Raw genomic sequence first — 27,772 nt, 5'->3', positions numbered from 1 at the left:
TGTACCGCTCTCCACCATGCTTCACTGCTGCCTGCAGGCACTCATTATTGTACCGCTCTCCACCATGCTTCACTGCTGCCTGCAGGCACTCTTTATTGTACCGCTCTCCACCATGCTTCACTGTTGCCCGCAGACACTCAATATTGTACTGCTCACCACCATGCTTCACGGCTGCCTGCAGACACTCATTATTGTACCGCTCTCTACCATGCCTCACTGCTGCCTACAGATACTCATTATTGTACTGCTCTCCACCATGCTTCACTGCTGCCTGCAGACACTCATTATTGTACCGCTCTCTACCATGCCTCACTGCTGCCCGCAGACACTCATTATTGTATCGCTCTCCACCATGCTTCACTGCTGCCTGCAGACACTCATTATTGTACCGCTCTCCACCATGCCTTACTGCTGCCTGCAGACACTCATTATTGTACTGCTCTCCACCATGCTTCACTGCTGCCTGCAGACATTCATTATTGTACTGCTCTCCACCATGCCTCACTGCTGCCTGCAGACACTCATTATTGTACAGCTCTCCACCATGCTTCACTGCTGCCTGCAGACACTCATTATTGTACTGCTCTCCACCATGCCTCACTGCTGCCTGCAGACACTCATTATTGTACCGCTCTCTACCATGCCTCACTGCTGCCTGCAGACACTCATTATTATACGGCTCTCCACCATGCCTCACTGCTGCCCGCAGACACTCATTATTGTACCGCTCTCTACCATGCCTCACTGCTGCCTGCAGACACTCATTATTGTACCGCTCTCCACCATGCTTCACTGCTGCCTGCAGACACTCATTATTGTACCGCTCTCCACCATGCCTCACTGCTGCCTGCAGACACTCATTATTGTACCGCTCTCCACCATGCTTCACTGCTGCCTGCAGACGCTCATTATTGTAATGCTCTCCACCATGCTTCACTGCTGTCTGCAGACACTCGTTATTGTACTGCTCTCCACCATGCTTCACTGCTGCCTGCAGACACTCATTATTGTACCGCTCTCCACCATGCTTCACTGCTGCCTGCAGACACTCATTATTGTACTGCTCACCACCATGCTTCACGGCTGCCTGCAGACACTCATTATTGTACCGCTCTCTACCATGCCTCACTGCTGCCTACAGATACTCATTATTGTACTGCTCTCCACCATGCTTCACTGCTGCCTGCAGACACTCATTATTGTACCGCTCTCTACCATGCCTCACTGCTGCCCGCAGACACTCATTATTGTATCGCTCTCCACCATGCTTCACTGCTGCCTGCAGACACTCATTATTGTACCGCTCTCCACCATGCCTTACTGCTGCCTGCAGACACTCATTATTGTACTGCTCTCCACCATGCTTCACTGCTGCCTGCAGACATTCATTATTGTACTGCTCTCCACCATGCCTCACTGCTGCCTGCAGACACTCATTATTGTACAGCTCTCCACCATGCTTCACTGCTGCCTGCAGACACTCATTATTGTACTGCTCTCCACCATGCCTCACTGCTGCCTGCAGACACTCATTATTGTACCGCTCTCTACCATGCCTCACTGCTGCCTGCAGACACTCATTATTATACGGCTCTCCACCATGCCTCACTGCTGCCCGCAGACACTCATTATTGTACCGCTCTCTACCATGCCTCACTGCTGCCTGCAGACACTCATTATTGTACCGCTCTCCACCATGCTTCACTGCTGCCTGCAGACACTCATTATTGTACCGCTCTCCACCATGCCTCACTGCTGCCTGCAGACACTCATTATTGTACCGCTCTCCACCATGCTTCACTGCTGCCTGCAGACGCTCATTATTGTAATGCTCTCCACCATGCTTCACTGCTGTCTGCAGACACTCATTATTGTACTGCTCTCCACCATGCTTCACTGCTGCCTGCAGACACTCATTATTGTACCGCTCTCCACCATGCTTCACTGCTGCCTGCAGACACTCATTATTGTACTGCTCTTCACCATGCTTCACTGCTGTCTGCAGACACTCATTATTGTACTGCTCTCCACCATGCTTCACTGCAGCCTGCAGACACTGATTATTGTACCGCTCTTTACCATGCTTCACTGCTACCTGCAGACACTATTGTACCGCTCTCCACCATGCTTCACTGCTGCCTGCAGACACTCATTATTGTACTGCTCTCCACCATGCTTCACTGCTGCCTGCAGACACTCATTATTGTACTGCTCTCCACCATGCTTCACTGCTGCCCCCAGACACATTATTTTACCGCTCTCCACTATGCTTCACTGCAGCTCGCAGACACATTATTGTATTGCTCTCCACCATGCTTCACTGCTGCCTGCAGGCACGCATTATTGTACTGCTCTCCACCATGCTTCATTGCTGCCTGCAGATACTCATTATTGTACGGCTCTCCACCATGCTTCACTGCTGCCTGCAGACACTCATTTTTGTACCGCTCTCTACCATGCCTCACTGCTGCCTGCAGATACTCATTATTGTACTGCTCTCCACCATGCTTCACTGCTGCCTGCAGACACTCATTATTGTACCGCTCTCCACCATGCTTCACTGCAGCCCGCAGACTCTCATTATTGTACCGCTCTCCACCATGCTTCACTGCTGCCTGCAGACACTCATTTTTGTACCGCTCTCTACCATGCCTCACTGCTGCCTGCAGATACTCATTATTGTACCGCTCTCCACCATGCTTCACTGCTGCCTGCAGACACATTATTGTACCGCTCTCCACTATGCTTCACTGCAGCCTGCAGGCACTAATTATTGTACCGCTCTCCACCATGCTTTATTGCTGCCTGCCGATACTCATTATTGTTCCGCTCTCCACCATGCTTCCCTGCTGCTTGCAGACACTCATTATTGTACCGCTCTCTACCATGCCTCACTGCTGCCTGCAGACACTCATTATTCTACCGCTCTCCACCATGCTTCACTGCTGCCTGCAGACACTCATTACAGTACCGCTCTCTACCATGCCTCACTGCTGCCCGCAGACTCATTATTGTACTGCTCACCACCATGCTTCACTGCTGCCTGCAGACACTCATTATTGTACCACTCTCTACCATGCCTCACTGCTGCCTGCAGACACTCATTATTGTACCACTCTCCACCATGCTTCACTGCTGCCTGCAGACACATTATTGTACCGCTCTCCACTATGCTTCACTGCAGCCTGCAGACACATTATTGTACTGCTCTCCACCATGCTTAACTGCTGCCTGCAGGCACTCATTATTGTACCGCTCTCTACCATGCTTCATTGCTGCCTGTAGATACTCATTATTGTACTGCTCTCCACCATGCTTCACTGCTGCCTGCAGACACTCATTATTGTATCGCTCTCTACCATGCCTCACTGCTGCCTGCAGATACTCATTATTGTTCTGCTCTCTACCATGCCTCACTGCTGCCCGCAGACACTCATTATTGTACCCATCTCTACCATGCCTCACTGCTACCTGCAGACACTCATTATTGTACCGCTCTCTACCATGCCTCACTGCTGCCCGCAGACACTCATTATTGTACTGCTCTCCACCATGCTTCACTGCTGTCTGTTGACACTCATTATTGTATCGCTCTCCACGATGCTTCACTGCTGCCTGCAGACACTCATTATTGTACCGCTCTCCACCATGCTTCACTGCTGTCTGCAGACGCTCATTATTGTAGCGCTCTCCACCATGCTTCACTGCAGCCTGCAGACACTCATTATTGTACCGCTCTCCACCACGCTTTTCTGCTCTCTGCAACATGCTTCACTGTTACCTGCAGACACTCATTATTGTACCGCTCTCTACCATGCCTCACTGCTGCCTGCAGATACTCTTTATTGTACCGCTCTCCACCATGCTTCACTGCTTCCTGTTGACAATCATTATTGTATCGCTCTCCACCATGCTTCACTGCTTCCTGTTGACAATCATTATTGTATCGCTCTCCACCATGCCTCACTGCTGCCTGCAGACACTCATTATTGTACCGCTCTCCACCATGCTTCACTGATGCCTGCAGAAACTCATTATTGTACTGCTCTCCACCATGCTTCACTGCTGTCTGCAGACACTCATTATTGTACCGCTCTCCACTATGCTTCACTGCTGCCTGCAGACACTGATTATTGTACCGCTCTCCACCATGCTTCACTGCAGCCTGCAGACACTCATTATTGTACCGCTCTCCACCATTCTTCACTGCTGCCTGCAGGCACTCATTATTGTACCGCTCTCTACCATGCCTCACTGCTGCCTGCAGACACCCGTTATTGTACCGGTCTCTACCATGCCTTACTGCTGCCCGCAGACACTCATTATTGTACCGCTCTCTACCATGCAGACACTCTTTATTGTACCGCTCTCCACCATGCTTCACTGCTGCCTGCAGACACTCATTATTGTACTGCTCTCCACCATGCTTCACTGCTGCCTGCAGACACTCATTATTGTACTGCTCTCCACCATGCTTCACTGCAGCCTGCAGGCACATTATTGTACTGCTCTCCTGCATGCTTCACTGCTGCCTGCAGACACTCATTATTGTACCGCTCTCTACCGTGCCTCACTGCTTCCCGCAGACACTCATTATTGTACCGCACTCTGCCATGCCTCACTGCTGCCTGCAGACACTCATTATTGTACCGCTCTCCACCATGCTTTACTGCTGCCTGTTGACACTCATTATTGTATCGCTCTCCACCATGCTTCACTGCTACCCTCAAAAACTCATTATTGTACCACTCCACTGTGCTGCCTGCAGACACTCATTACTGTACTTCTCTTGACTATGCTTCAGTGCTGCCTGCAGACACTCATTATTGTACTACTCTCCGCCATGCTTCATTGCTGCCTACAGACACTTATTATTATACCGTTCTCCGCCATGCTTCACTGCTACCTGCAGACACTCATTATTGTACGGCTCTCCACCATGCTTCACTGCCACCTGCAGACACTCATTATTGTTCCGCTCCCTATCATGCTTCATTGCAGCCTGCAGACACTTATTATTGTTCCGCTTCGCACCATGCTTCATTGCTGCCTGCGGGCACTCATTATTGTACCGTTCTCCGCCATGCTTCATTGCTGCCTGTAGACACTCGTTATTGTACCACTTTCCACTATGCTGCCTGCAGACACTCATTATTGCACTTTTCTTCACCATGCTTCACTGCTGCCTGCAGACACTCTATATTGTACTGCTCTCGACTATGCTTCATTGCTGCCTGCAGACACTCATTATGGTACCGCTCTTCACCATGCTTCATTAATACCCTCAGATACTCATTATTGTTCCGCTCTCCATCATGCTTCACTGCTGCCTGCAGATATTCATTAGTGTACCGATCTCCACCATGCTTCACTGCTGCCTGCAGACACTCATTATTGTACCGCTCTCGACTATGCTTCACTGCTGCCTGCAGACACTCGTTATTGTACCACTCTCCAGCATGCTTCGTTGCTGCCTGCATACACTCATTATGGTGCTGCTCTTAACCATGCTTCACTGCTACTTGCAGACACTCATTATTGTACCATTCTCCAGCAGGTTTCACTGCTCCCTGCAGATATTCATTATTGTACCGCTCTCTACAACAGCCTTTCTTCTACATCAAAGGTGTGATTATTTGGACACAATTCTTCCATGAAGACCACTTCTGACCAGACTTTTCCGAACATAAGATGGGTGTACTGGGAAATCACTGGTTTCTGCTAGCTCTTAGCTGATGGTACTGCAGGACATTTTCTAATTTCAAAGAAAGTAAGCATAAGGTGCCTTTCATCTGCTGCAGTAAATTTTCTGGGCCGACTACTGCTTTTATGGTCCTCAACATTGGGCCATTTCTAAAGAGTGTTAACAGCACATCTTGGATCCCAGTCTGCTTTGAAATTGTTTCCTGGGATAGACCTTGCTGATGTAGTATAACTACTGTGTGTCTTCCTGCTGTGCTCAATCTTACCATGGTGTATGACCTGTGGCATAAAGATGTCCTCCACAACCTCACCTTTATTGCAGCATTTGACTGTTCCTTACGGCAGTTTATGTCTCCTGCTCAGCTGTTTCTTTTTTGAGTTGATGAATATATTTCAACCAGCATATGAAAATCATGATGATTATCTCCTGTTTGGCATAAATGTTTAACCCTTTGCAATCCAATTTTGGATTCAGGGTTTCCTAGGGGGCTTACTCCTTCTGCCATTATACAATGGCACCATCTGCTGACTAAAGCTAGTACTGTGGTATGGGACATGCTGGAGAGGTCCCCAACAAAAGAGTGGCCTTTTAATCTACAATAAGAATACCCTGCCAGACGTCTACCGACATTATAACTGTAAGCCTTTAATCAGAATGTCTGAAGATGTCAGACAGTGGATTGGAAAGGGTTAATCATACATCTGACTATAATCCTGCAGAATCCCTGACTTTGTACAAGTGTGCCTGAAAGAACTGAAGCTGTTGTAAAGGTAAAGGGCGGTTGCACCAAATATGGGTGGGATTTAGGTTTCTCTTTTGTTCCTTCACTTTGCATTTTATTAATTGGCAAAACTAAACTATTAACATTTCTATTATGGAAAGAATTCTTACTTCGCAGCATTTTTCAACAACTGCCTAACACTGAAAGTATTAATTCAGAGAGAGGCAGCGTTTTTTGTGGAGGAGACGTTTTTGGTGGTAATTTTGAAATACATTATTCAGCCCATCATGCATTTTTTTATACTCTTTGCAAGTATAAAAATTATGTAAAAAAAATAACAAATGTAAAAAAATCATGCGACAATAGCATAATAGCCCTTTATGGCTTTGCCTATAGCATAGTAGCCTTTATAGTTCTGCCTATAGCCTTTTGGCCCTGCCTGTAGCCTGATGGCCTCTTGGCCCTGCCTGTAGCCTGATGGCCTCTTGGCCCCGCCTGTAGCCTGATGGCCTCTTGGCCCCGCGTGTAGCCTGATGGCCTCTTGGCCCCGCCTGTAGCCTGATGGCCTCTTGGCCCCGCCTGTAGCCTGGTGGCCTCTTGGCCCCGCCTGCAGCCTGGTGGCCTCTTGGCCCCGCCTGCAGCCTGGTGGCCTCTTGGCCCCGCCTGCAGCCTGGTGGCCTTTTGGCCCCGCCTGCAGCCTGGTGGCCTCTTGGCCCCGCCTGCAGCCTGGTGGCCTCTTGGCCCCGCCTGCAGCCTGACTGCTTAACTTTGCCCATGGCTCTGCCTATGACCTATTTACTCATATCCTCTGTGTTGGGCTGTTGGCCCGTGACCTCTGACTTTGATAAGTGATCTTCAGTGAAAAGATAATTATTGACGAAGCCTCTTTTTATTATTGCACATCTTCAGTAAGGTATCTATGGTAAAGATGACAAATAGATGGAGGTTACAATTCCTCCGATGAAGAAAACTCAGAAAGAAAAAAGAAAAAAAGACCCCCTGCGCTCAGGGTCCCCCAGAAACACCGAAGCACCATAGAAAAGATGGACGCTTAACAACAGAGGAGAGTCCTCTATGTGTAATCATAAATAGGAGTCCTGAGAACTCGCTCCCCTACACGGACACAGAGCCGCCTTTGGATTTGTGCTTGAGAAAGGAGCAGTTCTTTAAGCTCCGAAACGCGTTGCACCCTCTACTGTTTGTTAATATTTACCTTCCCTACGACTAAGGATTCTACATCTCCTTGTTCCGTCGGCTACACATAGAGGTCTCTCCTCTGTTGTTGTTTTTGTTTTGTTTTTTAATTCGTTATTTATAAGTTTTCCATATAAAACTGCAATTCAACATTTACCAAATACAAAAACAAAATATATGTGTACATACATCTTTAACATTCCAAAATATCAGTCACAATATGGGACCAGGTAGGTCCTGACCATATGTACCTTAACTTGCAGCAAAAGTAAGAAAAGGGAACATAGAAGGTTTGAGGGGGAGGGAAAAGCAAGAAGACAAAGACAGATAAGACAAAAAAAGGGGGGGAGGGGGGAGAATCCCCTCTGTTGTTAAGCGTCCATCTTTTCTATTTGGAACATTTATTTTCGATTGGCTGTTGCACGGATCCTCCTAACTTTAAAATCAAGAACTCAATCTAGAATCTTGGCTTAGATTCATCCTGAGTACAAGATATTGGAATCAGACTTCCTAAGAACAATATCATAGTGTGTTCTATAGTCTAGCTGGCTCTAATAGAGAAACCAGTACAACGGGGTCTAAAAAGCTGTTATATATTCTGTAATTTGGAGCACCTAGTTGACTGGCAGTTTTTATCATCAACAGGGAGTGTTGAACCTTCAAGGCTACAAGTCAAATGAAATTTTTTTATTAGTGGATTCGGTAGTGGTGTACCTTGACGCCACCGGAAACTGGATGGAGGAACGCTCTTGTCACACTCCTGGCTCCTGATTGGCTCAATGCTGTAAGGTTCTAGCAGCTTCTGGATAGAGTTTTGCCTTTCCTCCACGGTTAGTGTGAGGGTACGTTTTCCTGTTAGGCTTTCATTAATCGCTGTAATAATGTAAGGCTACTCACCCTCACCGTGGAGGGTAGGCATGAATCAATCCACATGCTGCAGCTATGACGGAGTGTTCGCTGCGTCCTGGCCGCCCACCGACACTGTGGGCCTTCCCGGCTGCCGCTTGTGTGCTCTCCGTGCCGGCAGCCGTCTCTCTGATCTGCCCACCAGGCGCCACGACATCCCCTTCCCCCACACATACAGACAGCCACGAGAACATAGCACTGGGTGGAGCATGATGGAGTGCAGCCGCCTGCACAGGACATTGACAGCGGAGTCTTGTAGCAGTCGGTGTCTCCCCACTGGCCTGCATGCTCCCTGCGTTGCCCCTCCCTGTGTGGGGTGCCTGACTCTTACTGCAGGACAGTGGTGGTGGTAGTGAGCTGCCTGCACATGACTGTGACAGCGGCGGCTCTCTGCTAGGCTGCAACCTCCCTATGTTGGGCATCTCTGTGTTGGCCCCTTGACTGTGAGTGCAGGAGCAATGGTGGGGGTAGTGAATTACAATACCTGAGAAGCACACAACATCAGCGAAACAGAGTGGCAGGGTTACTCCCTACTCAGCAGCCAATCAGTAACCGGGGGCGGAAACTAGCTGTCAACACACTGTCCCCTATCTCCACCCATCACTTCCGGTGGTGTCAAGGTACACTAGTACCGGTGGATTCTTCAATCCATTGAGATTTATAAGTCATCAGTGGAATCTTACGTCAGGCTATCAACCCTCCCTAGTTATTAATTTTGTTTAATCTCTCACTGGCGCTGTCATGGGCGTAAGGGAAACACCAGATTACTTACCAGTAATCCGTTTTCCATGACAGCAACACTAATTTCTAGTGTGTGCCTGACTTTACAGCGATCTGGGAGGTTGCTGCTTCCTCTCTGGATGGGAGGGGATCTCCAACTGGTGCGGTCATGGGCTGATGGAAAACATATTACTAGTAAAGTAGTAATTCACACAGGATATGTCTGAAATGTCTGATCAAGACTTGATCCATATCCAAAACCCGTGCTTATTTTGAAAACTGCCTGTGTCACTTAACCCCATTCTGGCTTACCTCCGCTTGCCTGAGATTACAGAATCAGCTGCCCTGCTTGTTCTACACGGTGTCTTTAACTTTCATAGAAGTGTAAGGGAATTGCGTAAACAGCGTAGCACAGCGAACTGCCGGCAGTACCAGAACCCTCCGGTTTATCCAGTTCTCTCATATTCTCATCCAAAGCAGTCCTTCTCCTGAATGACCCACGAAAGATGGACAGAGAACGAAATGACGTTGCCAAAAAAATATTTAACATCTCCTTGGAGATCATCTACCTGCTGACCGGAGAGGTAAACTTTTCTATATTTCTGTAATACTTATTGTATTATGTAACAAGTCAGACTAAGGGAAGAGAAAATCCATTCTAGGAAGTATTAGGAACAATCCAGTGTCCCGTATAACGGCTTCCAGACCTTCCAAGTGAGGGAGAACTAAAGAACTGAACAGCAGAGAATGTGAAGATCGGCCACCAATAGGGTCAGTTCTGTATGGTGGGAACCAATGAGCTAATAGTAATGTTGTAGGAGGAGAATCCAGCTTCTCACATTCTAATAATGGCCCCCTCTCAAACAGCGCGCCTACTTACCATTCCTTGCATTGAGGAGGGATGTCCGGAGATGGCAGAGTTCAAAGCGCTGGGCCATCTCCAGCTGACACATTGCAAGAAATGGGGTGGTAGTATACATGCTTGGCTGCCAGATGTCTCACCAGACCTCTATACAGCGGGATCACAATCTCACACTTTCTGCTGTGGGAGGAATACTGGGTTCAGTTCTCTACATGTCTCTCTCCATACACAGGATTACATAATAGTGAAGAAGACATCTGGTGATAGTACGACTCCCAACAGTCCTCTCCATGAGTCAGGAGGATGGAGCAGGAGCCAGAGCCCCATCACAGAGGCTCCTCCTCACTTACCGATACATGAGCAGAAGATCCTAGAACTCACCAACAAGATCACTGAGCTGCTGACTGGAGAGGTGACCCTGCTGGGAATGCTGGGTAATTATACAGTAACAGCACTAGAGGAGTCTGGGTAATGACGGTATCATTGTGTTGTCAGGTTCCTATAAGGTGTCAGGATGTCGCTGTCTATTTCTCCATGGAGGAGTGGAAATATGTAGAAGGACACAAGGATCTGTACATGATGGAGAACCACCAGCTTTTTACATCAGAAGGTAACCAGATGTTGATATACTATTGACATTATTTCAAGAGTATGTGGTATGTGTAGGATTTGTCACCCAACATGACCTTTTTGTTCAACTTTTTGTACACGTCGTTACGGACGCGTCAAGACCAAATATGTGCCATTTAATATTTATTTTTTTTACCTTTTTATGCTAATATTAGAAAAAGCACAAAAAAAGGGTTTTTTAAACTTTTATTTTTACATTTTTCTATTTTTTATATATATATATATATATTTTTTTTTTTTACACAATTTGAGTCCCTCTGAGGGACTTGCAGCACTGTATCTATGATCACGGTGATAAGGCATGGCATGGCTTATACAGCGATCATAGGCATTGGCACTACAGGACGCCAGTGTCTGGCGTCCTGTTGCCATGGCGACAGGCCGGGCTCTCGCGATAACACCGCGAGAGCCGGCTGGAGACACAGAGGGAGCGTGCTCCCTCTGTGAACTGTTTCCCTGCTGCAATCTACATAGATCGCAGCAGGGAAGGGGTTAACAGCGGGGGGCGCATCTCCGATGCCCTCCTGCTGTTGCAGCGGGAAGACGGCTATCACTGACAGCTGACTCCCGCTGCAGGATAGCGCAAGATCAGTCATAATCTTGCGCTATCCCAATGACGTAAGGGTACGTAATTTTGCCGGAAGTACCAGCCTGCCATGACGTACCCTTACGTCATAGGGCGGGAAGAGGTTAAAGTCTCTATCTGGCTGGATCCACTGCTGGTTTTAGCTTAGAAAATACCACATCAAAAACTGCCTGTTTTTCTTCCCTGATATGAATGTTATAAATTTTTCTACTTTTGTAATATAAAAATTACTAAATCAAATTTTAATCCCAACAGAAAATCCCAGCGACATCTCCGATGGAAACCTCATGTCATCGCTAAATTATAAAGTAGAAGATAAAAAGATCATGCAGTACTCTTCAAGAGCAAACCTCATTACCCTTAATGTACATTCAGAACTTGACAGTACAGATCTATCATATGAGCCCAGTGAGAATTCCGATGGAAACTTCATGTCCTTGCTAAATTGTAAAGTAGAAGACAAAGGCATTCTGCCGCACTCTTCAGAAGAAAACCTCATTAACAATATTGTATGTCCAAAATTTGAGAGTACAGCTCTATTATATGATTGCACTAATCATGAGGAACTTTCGCTTGACCAATCACAGAATGTTTCTACAGGAACAGGTGAAAAAATGTTTCGAGAATGTGGAAAGCAGGTTGAAAACAACTCTTGTCTGTTTATACACAGAATAGTTCACACAGGAGAGAAACCGTATTCGTGTTCAGAATGTGGGAAAGGTTTTTCCGATATATCAGATCTTGATCAACATATGAGAAATCACACAAAAGAAAAGCCATTTCCATGTCCAGAATGTGGGAAATGTTTTACTAATAAAGTCAATCTTGTTAAACATGTGAAAATTCACACAGGGAATAAGCCATACTCCTGTTTAGAATGTGGGAGAGGTTTTACATATAAATCGCAAATTATAAAACATCAGATAATTCACACAGGAGAGAAGCCATTTCCATGTCCAGAATGTGGGAAACGTTTCACTACTATTAGCATATGTAGGGATCATCAGAGACGTCACTCAGGAGAGAAGCCGTTCTCATGTTCAGAATGTGGGAAATGTTTTACAGAAAAATCAACTCTTATTAAACATAAAAGAATTCATACAGGAGAGAAACCATTTTCTTGTTCAGAATGTGGAAAATGTTTTGCACATAAACCAAGTCTTCTTAACCATGAACGAACTCATACAGGAGAGAAGCCATACTCCTGTTCAGAGTGTGGTAAATGTTTTATAGGTAAATCAAATCTTGCTAGTCATATCAGAATTCACACAGGAGTGAAACCGTATTCATGTTCAGAATGTGGCAGATGTTTTGTCCATAGAGGAGATCTTGCTCCACATTTGAGACGTCACGCAGGAAAGAAGCCGTTTCCATGTCCAGAATGTGGGAAATGTTTTACAATAAAATCATCTCTTGTTAAACATAAAAGAATCCACACAGGAGAGAAACCATTTTCTTGTTTAGAATGTGGGAAATGTTTTATGCTAAAATCAGATCTTGTTATACATCAGAGAAGTCACACAGGAGAGGAGCCGTTTTCATGTTCAGAATGTGGGAAATGTTTCAGTACTAATAGCAAACGTAGGGATCATCAGAGACGTCACACAGGAGAGAAGCCGTTTTCATGTACAGAATGTGGGAAATGTTTTGTGCTAAAATCAGGTCTTGCTAGACATGAGAAACTTCACACAGGAAAGAAGCCGTTTTCTTGTTGATAATGTGGGAAATGGTTTATGGTGAAATCAGATCTGGTTAAACATCAAAGATGATGTTTAAGAGAAGAAATTGATTTGATGTTTTAGATGTGGAAAATGACTTGATGTTTTAGATGTGGAAAATGTTTTACTAGGAAAAACATTTTGGAAAATCAGCAGTAAATTCACATAGAGAAGAACTCATATTCCTGTTTGGAATCTGTGAGATGTATTAAAATGCTTCAGTTTATTCACAGGCCTTGCCAGTAGCTGTCAGTGAATGTTTTTTTCGTGTGGAATTAGCCTTCATCTAACATTCAAAATTATAGTTACCTGAGGCCAACTGTGAATGGGATCCATATAAAAAGTACTGTGGATATAAGGAATAAAAGAAACGGAGACATTATTTTCAAATATCGAAATGATAGACATCAGAACAACCTTATGTGTGTCGAGTTGATATGATTCCGTATCATAGGTCCTACAACTGCAACATGCAAACGATTTGTAAAAATAAAGAACTATGGTGCTAGAGAAACAATTAGTGACGTGTCTGTTGTCAACCAGTAGCATTTACCAAAGCCAAAGCTGCGAAAATCCAGTTAATTAACACGTGAAAAAAAAATCAAACATATAGTTAATGAGCAAATTTGATTTGGGCATAGTGGAGCTTACTAAAGACATCTACTTTTTTGAATCAACAGGTCATGCAACTTTTCCAAACCAATCAGAGACTGGACAAATTATACATGAATATGCATATTAGACCTCATGTGTGAGTGTATACAGGGTGACCCACTCGCTGGAGGCCTGGAAAAATCTGATTTCATTCCAAGACTAATTAACATATTTCACTGAAATTTGGTCAAAACATAGCTTACTCAATGAGACCCAGGAATCCAATATGTTTGTCTAGCACTCCTTAACCCGAATGCTGCCATCCACACAGCAGCAGTCACCAGCAAGTGAGATGGACGGGCTAGCCTGGTTGTCTTGCTCAGCACATGAAAATGAGGATTTACACCTTAATATGGATACCCCTGTTTGTCCTGTGTTCAGAAACATACCCAGTATAGCTCTAAATTTATATTTGTATGTACAATGGGGCCCAAAATGAAAGGGGCAGCCGGTGGCTTTCAGAAGAGAAATTTTGCTTGAAAGTGATTTAGTCCCCTTTGCTCACTTGTAGAGCTATTGAGCAGCCAAAACAACAGAAAATGACCCTATTTTGAAAACTAGTCCCCTTAACTAATTCATCTAAGGGTGTAATGTGTATTTTGACCCTACAGTTTTTGAATGAATCTAAGCAAAGCAGAAGGAAAAAATTACGATTTTTCCTTTTTTGCAACTGTGTCAATTAAAAAAGGGTTTTTTTTTTGTACATCACAAATATGAATGAAGACTTTCACCCCAAAATGGATACCCCTGTTTGTTCTGTGTCCAGAAACATACTGATTGTGGCTCTAAACTGCTTACTGGACACATTGCTAGGCCTATAATGGAGGGAACACCCATTGGATTTCAGGGCACAACTGAATAGGCCCCATTGCTCACTTGTGCGGAAAAAAATTGTCTCCCTAAAAATAATCCCCCTTCCATCCGCGCCTTTTTTGACATTCCTTAAATCTTAGATAAAAGTTATATTGTAAACTGTGTATTTCCGAAAAACAGGTGTAATTATGAGGCCCGATTGGGATGGACATATAGGGGAATTAAATCGGTTATCCCTCCTCCTCTCATGCTTTTTTGGGGGATATTTCTTGACCTCAGCGGCAGGAATGGGGTGTACAATTTTGGCGCTCTGTGAGGCTACATTAAGGTGTTATACCTCTGAGCCTTTGCAGTCTTGACTTGGTGTAGGAAAATAAAGTGTTCCTCAAAATGTTGATAATCAATGTTAAATTTGTATATCTCCTAAATGGTAAAAAAAAAAAACTCAAGTTTTTCAAATGTGCGTCCAGAATAAAGTAAGCAGATGTAAATATATATTTTATCAAACATTTGTACAGCATGTTTGCACGTTTTTGAGATATTGCAGTCGAAAATGCATTTTCCAAATTTTGTCGCTTTTAATAAATATACACAAATTCTATCGGTCTATTTGTACCACCTAAATGAAGTACAAGATGTGTACTTCAATGTCAGAATCACTTGGATATACAAAACCTTTACGGGGCTATTTTATGTTAAAGTGACACATGTAAGATTTCCAAAACTTGGCCAGGTCATTAAGGCGCAAACAGGCTTGGTCAGTAATGGGTTAATGTGATCAGTGCTATCCATTGGATATCGGTGATTGCATGACCGGAGGGGCTTCCCGTGGCCCCAAACGACAGCTCCAGGTTGTTGGCTACCACCTGGAGCCGACAGCATGGAGCTGTCACTTTCACATGGCTTTAATACACAATGGAAACATGTTTTTACGTCTCTAGGGATTAAAGCCCACTCAGCTTGAACGTAAAAAAGTTATGAGGTGCTCACTAAGGGGTTAAAGTATGATGGAGGTGTCTCCCGGAAACCTTGCATGAGTCTGCCAGTTTGATCTAGGCTTCAAATATTAGGAGCATTGGAAAGAAGGGGGACCATGGGCACTGCTGCCAGTAAGACACTGGTCAGAGGAGAACTGTAGGCAAGAACGTTTATTGGGGGATACTTTCATTAGACTGAATGACATACAAATAACAGGTCTTTTAAAAAAACAGAAGCGTGTGGCTCCTTCTATCCTTGGATCCTTTTAGATGGGGTAAGACTGGGTGTTTATGCTGTCTCAGTTTTGGGCGTGTTGTTAAAACCTTCAAATCTTTGGTCACCCATTAATCATTTACTATGAAATCCTATATCATGGATAAACTATGTGGTTTATCTGAACCAATGTATCCGAAATCTTTAATATGTGGGGAGAACCAGTCAAACCTTATGTATCCCACCCAATAAGTCCCCCGGACCAGATGGCCTCCCAATAGAGACATACTGGAAATACAGCGACCAATTAATTCCATTCCTACACGAAACTCTACACCAAGCCCAACTGGGAAAATCCCTCCCTCCTTCCTTATATGAAGCGTCTATTATAGTCCTTCTAAAACCTGACAAAGACCCGACGGACTGCAACTCCTACCGCCCCATTTCACTAGTAAATGTGGATTATAAAATCCTAAACAAAATTCTGGCCACTAGGTTAAACCAAGTAATTTTATCATACACCCTGATCAAACAGGCTTCATACCAGGCAAATCCACTACGATTAATATCCGTAAAGTACAAACGGCCATTCAGCTAGGCAGACAATACAACATGCCCTGGGCCCTCGTGTCATTGGACATGAAAAAAGCAGTTGACTCTCTAGAGTGGAACTTCTTAGAAGCCTGTCTAACCCGTTTCGGGTTTGGCCCCAAATTTAGACAATGGATCAACATCATATATAAATCCCCGAAGGCTAACGTGATAGTGAATGGCATCCCCTCGGCAGAATTTCCGCTTACAAAAGGCACCCGTCAAGGATGTCCCTTTTCTCTAGCTCTATTTGCCATAGCCATAGAAGCCTTGGCAATCCGTCTACGATCCTCTACTAACGTAACGGGCCTTAAATGGGGGGGGGGGGGAATTGAGAGTAAAGTGAGCCTCTACGCGGATGACACCATCCTTTTCCTATCAAACCCTGACACCTCCTTCTCTCAAGCCATGACCCACATTGATAAATTCTCCCAATTCTCCGGACTTTACATAAATTGGACCAAATCCACAATTATGTACACGAACATTAACCCTAAAAATCGACCCCCATGTTACCAGATATGACCTGGCAATAGTCTCTAGGTTTAAATACCTGGGGATAATTATGTCACGCGAATATCACAACGCCATAGATGACAACATCATTCCTCTACAAGAAACCCTAAGACACAAATTTAAGAAATGGGCTAAATTACCGTTATCAGTAGCGGGCCGTATAAACCTGGTCAAAATGGCCATCCAGCCTAAATGTCTATACATTTTACAACATATGCCACTACAGGTCCCCAAACGGTTCTTTCAATCATTCAACTCTCTCATCACATCATTTGTATGGAACTCCACTCGCTCTAAACTGAGTCTTACAACACTGCAAAGGCCGAAGGATCGAGCTGGGATGGCCCTCCCAGATCTCCGATTATATTACCTGGCAGGACAGCTGAGGAACATCCAACCGTGGTTCCGACCCCAAGAAATGCCCACTGCAGATCGCTACATGGCGAAACAAGTAAAGGGCAACAATCTACTAATCTATTTAGAATTTCCAGAATGTACAAATCCATCTGAAATCCTACCATTACACAAGCTCGCGCTTAGCGTCTGGAGAGAAGCCAAAATGCTCCAAAGGTTCCAAGATGTGGTGTCAGACCTTCCCCTCTGGGACAACCCCGGCCTGTCAGCCCTACTCACCATTCAAGACACTCGCTACTGGACCAACCTTGGAATCACCACGCTAGGAGACATATATAAGGATGGAATATTTCCTACATTCACCCAGCTATGTGAGCAGCTCCAAACTCTGCACCTGCAACTATTCAGGTTTTTTCAGCTAAGGCATGCATTGAGCACCCAATTCCCTCCGACCTCCACCCAAATTTCAAAGTTCCCTACGATTGGCATATTAAAATCGCAAGGCCCTAAAGGTCTGATCTCGTCCCTTTATACACATTTACTATCAGCAAAACTAAACTCCAACCCACTCCCCGTCTTCGACAAATGGAAAAATTACATCCCATCCTTAACACCTGAAGAATGGGAAAAAATAGAAGAATCTCATTTATCAGTATCTCCGGCCATAAATAACAAATTGATCCAACTATATATTATTCACCAATCTTACCTTACTCCTAGCCGCCTATTTAAAATAGGGAACACCCATTCAAACTCCTGTCACAGGTGTAACCAACCGAATGCGGACTTCTGGCACCTAATTTGGAACTGCCCATTTGTCAAGACCTATTGGTCCAATGTAATAACCCTTATAAACCAACTATTAGAATCCCCATACAACATAAATTTAGACCCCAAAATAACCCTATTTGGAATTCTGGAGGAGGAGCGGTGGCCAATATATACCCATATATTTCTTAAAGAAGTACTCTTCCTAGCACGTAAAAAGAGATAGCCATGCGTTGGATGGCCATAGATCCACCCTTGATTACACAATGGATCCAACTCATAAACTCGATAATACCTTATGAAAAAGTTATATATAAAAACAGAGGATGCCCAAACAAGCACCATAAGATCTGGGGCCCATGGCTGGAGGCCCACTCCACGTTACCCACAGAATAAACAGAGCTTCATCAGAAATAACACGACCAGCGCAGGTTGCTTCGGTTCAACAGGTTTATGTTTATTGTTTAATTCAAATTCCGGATACAAATAGTATAGAGAATTTATTTCGTTAAAATAAAAATAATAATAAATATGTTATTAAAACCAGCAGATACAGTTCAAGGTAGTAAACTTCAGTTTATAATACCAAGCAGTATTTTAAAGTATGTATATTCACATGTCTTGGAATGTCTGTAAATGCAAAATAAGAGTATACATGCTACATGATTGAATGCTAATACCATACACTTTTCCTTTCTGTATCGTATAATCTCATGTGATAAATAAAGCAAAGTTTAAAAAAACCTTATGTATCCCAACCACCCTTCATCTATACAGGAGGGGAGAGGGCTATTAGGGGGTCGCTCAGTTCAGGTCCCGCTTGGGGATTGGGCCTTTCTCTGGTTGACCCGTCTTCCTTCTGGATATACTCCAGTATTTTTACCTCACCACAATTAGGGGCATTTTCTGTACATAGGTTTTTACACAATGAGAGGGACTACTTAAAGGGGTTGTCCCGCGAAACAAAGTGGGGTTATACACTTCTGTATGGCCATATTAATGCACTTTGTAATGTACATTGTGCATTAATTATGAGCCATACAGAAGTTATTCACTTACCTGCTCCGTTGCTGGCGTACCCGTCTCCATGGTGCCGTCTAATCTTCGGCGTCTAATCGCCCGATTAGACGCGCTTGCGCAGTCCGGTCTTCTCCCTTCTGAAAGGGGCCGCTCGTGCCGGAAAGCGGCTCCTCGTAGCCCCGTCACGTGTGCCGATTCCAGCCAATCAGGAGGCTGGAATCGGCAATGGACCGCACAGAAGACCTGCGGTCCACCGAGGGTGAAGATCCCGGCGGCCATCTTCACAAGGTAAGTATGAAGTCGCGGGAGCGCGGGGATTCGGGTAAGTACTATCCGTTTTTGTTTTTTTTTTAATGTCTGCATCGGGTTTGTCTCGCGCCGAACGGGGGGCTATTGAAAAAAAAAAAAAACGTTTAGTCGCGGGACAACCCCTTTAAGATCTGAGTTGACACCTATGCCAATCACTGTAAAAAAACGCATCAAAACCCCCACACCATGGCTGACATTAAATTCACATCCTTTAACATCCGAGGGATAATTAACCCTAAAAAAAAGGAGCCAGTTCTTCTCACTTTTGAGGAGGTTTAGAGGGGAGGTGGTGTTCCTTCAAGAGACATTTCCATCATAACCATACACACAGAACTCCCTACATTCTTCCATAATCAGTGGTTCCACAGTACGTACTCCTCTGCCTCTAGAGGAGTCTCAATAGCAATCGTGAAAAATATTCCATTCACCCCCACGCTTGTAGAAACAGATCTTTATGGGAGATATCATATTTTTTGCTTTATAAGACGCACTTTTCCCCCCCTCCAAAGCAGGGGGGGGGGGGAGTTGCTGCGTCCTATAAAGCGAATGTGCCAAAAAATTTGGTCCAATGGCCATTTTTAGCGGGATCGTGAATTTAACGCGCGATTTAGTTCGCGCGATTGCGTGTTAAATTCGCGATCGCACAAAAAAATGTGCGACCAGTCTCCTCCCCACTGCCGCCCATACATACCTGTGATTGGTCGTGAGCGCCGGCGGGTACTACTGCTGCTCCCCGCCTCCACCAAACGGCTTCCTTTCTTCCTTCTGCTGCACAGAAGCGCCGCTGTGATATGGAGCACCAGTTTTTCGGACCTCTGCTGCTCCCTCTGCTCCGTCACCCGACACTAACCCTGCGCTGTCCCTGCGTCTTATAAAGCGAAAAATACGGTATATCTTCTTCTATGTTACTATCTTACCTACTAATATCAGGGAAAAACATAAGAAATGTCACTACAGCAGACACCGGTTCAATCACTGTCTCAGATTATGCATCCATATCGATGACAGTAGTTATAGGAGCGTGCCCCGTCTGAGAATGGACCTGGCGCTTACATTGTACACTAATAGAAAATGATAAACATTGTTCACAAATCTCACAGAAGCTTATAGAATTTTCCAATACTAATGATAGCCCTGAAGTCTTGACCCCAATACTGTGGGAGACCCAGAAAGCCTTTATTAGAGGTGAACTAATAGCATTAGGCTACAGACTAAAGAAACAAAGGACTAAGAAATTAACTCCTTACTTGCCTAAATTTCCAGCGCTGAAAACCTACTTAAAAAAAACACACAGCAGTGAGATCCAGGCGGACTTAAAAGTAAAATAAAGCTTAAAGGGGTTGTCCCGCGGCAGCAAGTGGGTCTATACACTTCTGTATGGCCATATTAATGCACTTTGTAATGTACATTGTGCATTAATTATGAGCCATACAGAAGTTATAAAAAGTTTTATACTTACCTGCTCCGTTGCTAGCGTCCTCGTTCCCATGGAGCCGACTAATTTTCGGCCTCCGATGGCCAAATTAGCCGCGCTTGCGCAGTCCGGGCCTTCTTCTTTTCTCAATGGGGCTCCGTGTAGCTCCGTGTAGCTCCGCCCCGTCACGTGCCGATTCCAGCCAATCAGGAGGCTGGAATCGGCAATGGACCGCACAGAAGCCCTGCGGTCCACGGAGACAGAGGATCCCGGCGGCCATCTTCAGCAGGTAAGTATGAAGACGCCGGACCGCCGGGATTCAGGTAAGCGCTGTGCGGGTTGTTTTTTTAACCCCTGCATCGGGGTTGTCTCGCGCCGAACGGGGGGGGGGGTTAAAAAAAAAAAAAACCCGTTTCGGCGCGGGACAACCCCTTTAAGAATCTCCTCAATATTAAAGCAGCAAAGACCCCTTTTGCATCCAAATACAAAATCTATATGGATAGAGATAACTGTTCCAAAATGTCAAAACTTTAATAGCATTTCTGGTGTTCCTTAAATTGCCAAAATTATCTGAGGAGGATTTATCCACATTATCATCTCTCCTTTACTCCCCAAACTTGTACACCCGGATCAAGTAGGCTTTATCACAAAAGGGGAGGGTAAATTTAATATGTCCCGCATAATTAACACTGTCCATTATGCTAGAACGAATAAAATTCCTCTGATGCTACTCAGGACTAACACTGAAAAAGCCTGACAAAGTGAATTGGGACTTTAGGAGTTGCACACTTGGGAAGTTTGGTTTCTCTGAACGGTTTATTGGAGTTATTTTACTCTATACTCTAACCCCTCATCCAGAATCAATGTCAATGCAGCAGTGTCTGATGCTTTCCACATCAAAAATGGTACTAGACCGGGATGTCCACTCTCTCCTCTATACTATTTATCCTTGTGATGGAGACCCTGCTCCAAAGTATCAGAGAGAGTACAGATATACAGGGACTGAAAATAGGCAAAAATATCCACACCACAGCTGCTTTTGCTGATGATCTGCTCATTCTTATGACCAAACCAATAACAGCCTTCACAGCAATCCTCGAGATATTTGAACTTTTTGTCAGGTTCTCCAACTTTAAAGTAAATTTTGATAAATCAGAAGCCCTAAACATCACAGCTCCTGCTGAGACCATGACATACCTGAAGAAACAATTCTCCTTTTAGGTGACCATCCTCAAGTATTGAATACTTAGGTACTGTCATTACTTACAACCCTGCCCTCCTTCACAGAGCAAACTATTTGCCCCTTCTTAAAAAGATTTTAACTAAACTTCAACAAGTGTATATATCGCTTCTGTCCTGGATGAGCAGGAAAAATCTGCTTCCCACATACATACTATCGTATATTCTATACACTCCGGCCTCTTCTTCAAACAGGTACCCCAGACCTTTAGGAAATTCATTTGGAACCAGCATAACTCATGACTGGCCTTCTCATATTTGGTTCACAAAGAGGATGTTTGGATCAACAGGGAGGTTTTGGCCTTTCATATATACTGCTTTATTATAGAGCAATACACATTTCTAGATGGATATTGTTGGTGGATCCTTAATAATAATCTTTATTTATATAGCACCAACATATTCAGCAGTGCTTACTAAACAGGGGAGAACAGATACAAGAAACAAAGATACAAAAACCACAGTTTCATAGTAATCGATTTGATAGAAACAATAAGGGTGAGGGTCCTGCTCCAACAAGCTTACATACTACAAGTAATGGGGTGATACAGAAGATAAAAGGGCAGAAAATGTGCATGGTATGTCATGGTGGAGAGTACGGGACACTATACATATAGACAATGGTCAGATTTAAGTTGTGCGGTGGCTGAATCGGTATGACTGCAGGGGGCAGTTGATTGTGGCTGGCAGGGATTGCAGTCAGTGAGGGCAGGGAGCATGTTGTCAGGTGGAGTAAAGAGTGGTTTGGTTTAGGAGATATAGTAGTCTATATAGTAGGAGAAGTCTTGGAGGCGGGAATGAGAGGTTCAAATTAAAGGGACACTTAATCTAATTTCCTTTAGTGGAGCGGAGGGCACATATTGGGTGGTCGATTGAGATGAGGGGTGCAATGTAGGTCAGCGCAGTACTATAGAGAGCTTTATGGATGAAGGTAGTAAGTTTGAATTGAATTCTATTGTTAATGGGCAGCCAGTGCAGTGACTGGCACAGGGCAGAGGCATCCGAGTAGTGGCTGAACAGGAAGATGAGCCTGGCTGCTGCATTCAAGATGGATTGGAGGGGGTAGAGTCTGGTGCAGGGGAGGCTGATCAGCGATTTGCAATAATCGAGTGAGCATTTTTAGCGCGCTCACGGTGAGAAAGGGACAGATTCTTGCGATGTTCTTGAGATGCAGGTAACATGTTTGGGCTAGAGAATGGATATAGGGGTTAAAGAAGAGATTGGGGTTGAATATAACCCCAAGACAGTGGGTGTGCTGTCTGTGAGCTATGGTGGTGCCACACACTGAGATGATGAGGTCGGTTAGCAGAGGGCAAAAATGCGAGTAGGTCAGTTTTTGACAGGTTCAGTTTTAGGAACAGAGAGAACATAGTGTTAGAGACAGCCGACTGATGGTACTCTGGAGGAATGTTGCTGTGATGTCATGGGAGGAGGTATATCATTAGGTGTTGTCAGCATAGAGATGGCACTGAAAGCCAAATCTCCTGATAGTTTGTCTAATAGGGGCTGTGTAAAAATATGAGTTTGGTTTTTGAGAGGTTCAGTCTTAGGAAGAGAGAGGACATAGTGTTAGAGACAGCAGACAGTTGGTGGCATTCTGGAGGAATGTTGCTGTGATGTCATGGGAAGAGGTGTATAGCTGGGTGTCATCAGTGTTAAGAAAATTGTAGGCTGGTGTGATTTGTATTTCTCCTGGGTCCAGACTTCTGCACGAGATCTGGGATCGTCTTCTCTTTGATAAACACATAAATTCTCCTTACATTTTTGGTCCTTCGAGCCGGAAAGACTCACTGCAGAGGGAGAGGACAGCCTGGCTGTGAAAAGGTGGGTCTGAAGTACTCTCCGATCATTAAAAGACCTCCGTCTTGCTTAGACGTCATTAGAGGCCAGTCGGGCATCCTGTCTGAAACAGTGACGTTTTTCCGAACTAGCCGGAGAATTTGGAAGCCTCCCAGATAACGTGTAGTAAGTATAACAATGGTTAAACTTTTCTTCTCTCTTCTTCTTCTTCTGTATACTTTAGTGATAGTAGAATTTACAATGTGTATTGTAAATGAGAAGTATAGACGAATGGGTTGTCAAGGGACAATAGCAGTAGTCTATGTGAAATGTGTAAGGTAAATGAGAAGTATAGACGAATGGGTTGCCAAGGGGCAATAGCAGTAGTCTATGTGAGACCATAGCCATTGTGAGAAGGCTACAGGAAAGAATTAACTCCGTGCGACACGTAAAAAGTGGTTAGATGACGTCATGGGACACAGGGGTGTCCAGGAACTTTACTTCTTATCTTTCTATTACTTTCTCTTTGATATTGTGTTATAGAGTAACTAAGAATATAAAGAGGGCGGCCGCCTACTAACATAATGTACTATTTGTATTGTTGTCTTATATTGCATGAAGCGAATGTGTGAGTGATTGAGATGAGGGGATCCGATACGTGGGCATTGACCTCTAGGACACATTAAGGACCAACCTCGCTGTGCAGGTTGTTTTCGGACAAGCCCCTTATTGTGTTCAATGTTCACAGGCCCTACTCGGTAAAACTAAAAGGGACCTTTGCGTTTTCACTAAACATTTTAGTAGCCAGAAGCTTGTTTTATGTTGTTTGTCTTGTAAATCGGCACCAAGAACATAATTACTAACAATGGGAAATATAAAAAACTGTAAGGCATTCTCTTGTGCATGTCTCTGTTGGTGTTGCCAACGACAGGAAGCCCTTCAAGGGGATAAGAAGTACATACACAAGTTAGATCCTGACTATGTCAAATATTGTGACATAAGTGGGAAAAATATGGATTTAAAAAATAAATTAATTAATTAAAAGTTCCTAGTTGTAAAGAATTATGTGATAAAATACGGACAAAATCAGCTAAAAGATCAGCAGAAATACGGATTATCCGCTGCTGAAGTCTGGTTAAAAGAAGCCCCAAACTGTCATGCCCATATAAAAAGAGACCCCCGACAGTTTGATGAACAATTCAAAGGGTTAATGAGGAGTTCCAATTGAATGAAAAATAGAGAGAGCAGATAGAATAATTCTATGGCCAGATTGGAGTTCTGTAGAAGGAAATTAGAATGGGAGGGGAGGAGATGGTAGACCCCTTCCATAGGATAATCAGAAGGAAATAGGAGGTTATATAATGAGATACATGGTTACCCTGAGGATGGGATCCTTGCAGGATGTTTTGCAGAATATGTAAAACATGCAGAAAAGTGTTACAAAGAAAAGGGTGAGAAAGTGAGGTTTTTTATATATGGGGAGAAGAATGTGATATGATGGTTCAAGAAAGTCAGAGAGGTCATTGGACAGCAAGAGGATGTGAAAATAGAGACAGAGGAAGAAGCAGAGGTGGGATGCAGCTCGGGGATTTAAATGTGTGTTGGAATTATGGGAAGTCTAGTGATTTTGCCCGAGAGTGCCCTGAGAAACAATGTTCTCAGCCACCTTGGGGAAAAATGACTAGGAGGCGTGGATGTACAACACTTGGAGGATCTCATGGCAATTTCCACTGCCTGAGATAGATCTCCAGGTGAATGGGCGGATGATTACTTTCCTGGTGGGCTCAGGAGCCACCAGGACATTAATACATCCCAATATGTAGCCAATGTAAAATGTAGTAATAGTCATATCCTGGTAAGAGGGGTTAATGGCCGGACCCACAGGGAATCCCTCTCTGAACCAGTTATAACAGACCGAGAGACAAATAAGCCTGTGAATGTCAGATTATATAGTCTCGAATATGTCCAGTAAATGTGTTGTGATGAGATATTATGATAGAATTAGGTATACCTTCACCAGAGTACCTCAGGGCTGCTGTGAATCTCCCAACAATTTTCTCCCAGGCTATGTCAGTACACTTAGCCCAGTTCCAGCCTCTTAGAGGTAGTCAGCTACTACTGTATGTTGGTAGCCAGCAGCAGACAGTGGAGAGAATTGTGGGGGGGGGGGGACACAGTCGCACTCTTGAGGTTTCTTTATGAGCAAGGCCATAAAGTAAACAGGTAGAAACTCCAATACGGTCAGCCAACGGTTAAATATTTGGGGTATAACCTGTCAGATGAAGGTAGGCGAGCAATTCTGGGGGTCCCAAAACTATGAGCAAATGATGTCCTCTTGGGGAATGACAATGTTACGTGTGCTGCTGAGATATGTTGTTCTATTGTGTTTCCAGCAGCACAGCACTCTCAGGGTTAATGATTGAGCTGGCTGGGTTTGGTGCTGTCTGCTAGCCAATCCCCTGGTCAGTCTGTATGGCCCCTCAGGTGAGCAGTCATGAATGCTTGTCTGGTGAGGTTTGCAGTGTGATCTGGTTCATGTCCATTTGTACGTCTAAATTCTGTCAATTTCGTGTTAGTTTGCTGTGTGTCCTGCTATCTGTGTTGTGTCCTGTTGCAGCGTGCGGTGTGAACTCTGTCCGGTTCTGCTAGACTCCTGGTTAGTGTAAGGACTAGCAGTATAACCAGGAGCCATGAAGTGGCCTGCTAGTTTCAACATATTGTACAACATGTCAACTAATACCTGATATTTATATTCAGCTTCCAATCTGTTACTAGTGGTTGCATGTTGTATGCAGTGTATTCTGGGTCTGTCATGTGGCATGTGAATGCATCCTGTTCTGGTGTGTGGCTCCTAGGATCAGCTAGGGCCCAGATCCGAAGACCGCTGGGCTGCCCTTATTAGGGCAATGTCCCCACTTAGGTAGGGCCACTGTCATCCTCCCTTGTAGCACAGAGTCAGTTGCCTGAAACCGGTGTGAGTCCCGTGTGACCCTGGTAATACCTGTGTGTGTCCCCTTTGGTCATGATCATGTGGGTTCCGTGCTTTGCCTGCCCACACGATCGTAACAGACAAACTTCTGCAGCTCAAGGATCCCAAATTCTGCATCTCTGACAGCGCTTCTTACCAGACTCATCTATGATGACCCTCTGGCTGCAGTTGACCAGATCCAGTGAGATGGCCCTCTGAGGAAGTCTTTATCAGGTTAAAACAGACTCTGGTGGGCACATCAGTCTGGGGGGCTGCTGAACTACAGCAAGCCCTTTGTGCTAACTGTTGACTCAGGGGAAGGATATATCACCTCTGTGTTAACTCAGGAACACGGTGGGAAGCAGACCGCTGGCATACTACTCTTGCAGACTAGATCCAGTGGCCGAGCGCTCCCACCCTGTGTACAAGCGGTAGTCAGACCTTCTGCCACTATAGTGCTGTCCCCCCACACACTGAGTACCGCACACAGTTAGTTATACTCATATCTTAGTCCTTCTAGACATCCCCCTGCAGGACACTACTGCTCTCAGCCACACCTGACAACCTAGGGATGTACTACGCTCCATCCATCTACCTTACTGCCTATTTCTTCAGACGGTCCTCCATACAACTGTCTAGGAGAGATGGCACATGAGGTGTTACTCAGACCAGATCTGCAGGAGGTATCTCTTGTAGATGCTGAATACACTCTTTGTAGATGGGCTGTACATCTCCGTAGAGAAAAAAACAAAAAAAAAAAACAATCTTACCTAAATTGTTCTTCAGATGTGCAGCACTTTTGAGCCATGGCCTGTGTCATGTCTTAACAGGGGGGATGGTAGCACTCATATGGACAGTGTTCACAGCCTAGGGGTTTACAAACTACTCTAAAAAAATTTTTTTTGTTTTGTATTATTTGTGCTAAACAATGCAGAAGGGAGTATAAGACCAGGAGGGGACCCGATCCTACACATGGGGGATGCTGGGAGAGCGCGGAGTGTAACTTCTCTAGAAGGAGTGACGAGCGCCATACTGGTAGATCTGCTTCCTGACCTACTGACTGCAATCCCTGCTAGCCGTCATAAACCGCTCCTGCAGTCACACAGTTTCTGCCA

General features: G+C 44.7%; 2 protein-coding genes across 2 annotated transcripts in view; both read left to right on the top strand.

The window, feature by feature from the left end:
• Positions 1-8,246: 8,246 nt before the first annotated feature.
• The window catches only part of LOC136607684 (zinc finger protein 271-like), a 521,708-nt gene continuing 502,182 nt past the window's right edge, over positions 8,247-27,772 (top strand). The window contains exons 1-3 of the mRNA XM_066589056.1: positions 8,247-8,403; positions 9,723-9,829; positions 10,340-10,519. Of these exons, the coding sequence (XP_066445153.1) occupies positions 9,752-9,829; positions 10,340-10,519 (258 nt within the window). The 5' untranslated portion in view covers positions 8,247-8,403; positions 9,723-9,751. The remainder of the gene's footprint in view (positions 8,404-9,722; positions 9,830-10,339; positions 10,520-27,772) is intronic.
• LOC136608139 (oocyte zinc finger protein XlCOF22-like) lies at positions 10,533-13,131 on the top strand. The gene is made up of 2 exons (XM_066589088.1): positions 10,533-10,717; positions 11,579-13,131. The coding sequence occupies exons 1-2, from the start codon at positions 10,579-10,581 to the stop codon at positions 13,036-13,038; spliced, it is 1,599 nt and encodes a 532-aa protein (XP_066445185.1). The 5' UTR covers positions 10,533-10,578; the 3' UTR covers positions 13,039-13,131.

The sequence above is a fragment of the Eleutherodactylus coqui genome, chromosome 1, assembly GCF_035609145.1.
Source record: "Eleutherodactylus coqui strain aEleCoq1 chromosome 1, aEleCoq1.hap1, whole genome shotgun sequence".
Lineage (NCBI taxonomy): Eukaryota > Metazoa > Chordata > Amphibia > Anura > Eleutherodactylidae > Eleutherodactylus > Eleutherodactylus coqui.
The sequence above is the reverse complement of the archived record's forward strand: the minus strand, read 5'-3'. Positions and strand labels throughout refer to the sequence as shown.

Coding starts and splice junctions, on each gene's coding strand:
- LOC136608139 (XM_066589088.1), top strand. CDS start 10,579: ATGACGGTATCATTGTGTTGTCAGGTTCCTATAAGGTGTCAGGATGTC. Junction 10,718..11,578: donor CCAGCTTTTTACATCAGAAG/GTAACCAGATGT, acceptor TAATCCCAACAG/AAAATCCCAGCGACATCTCC.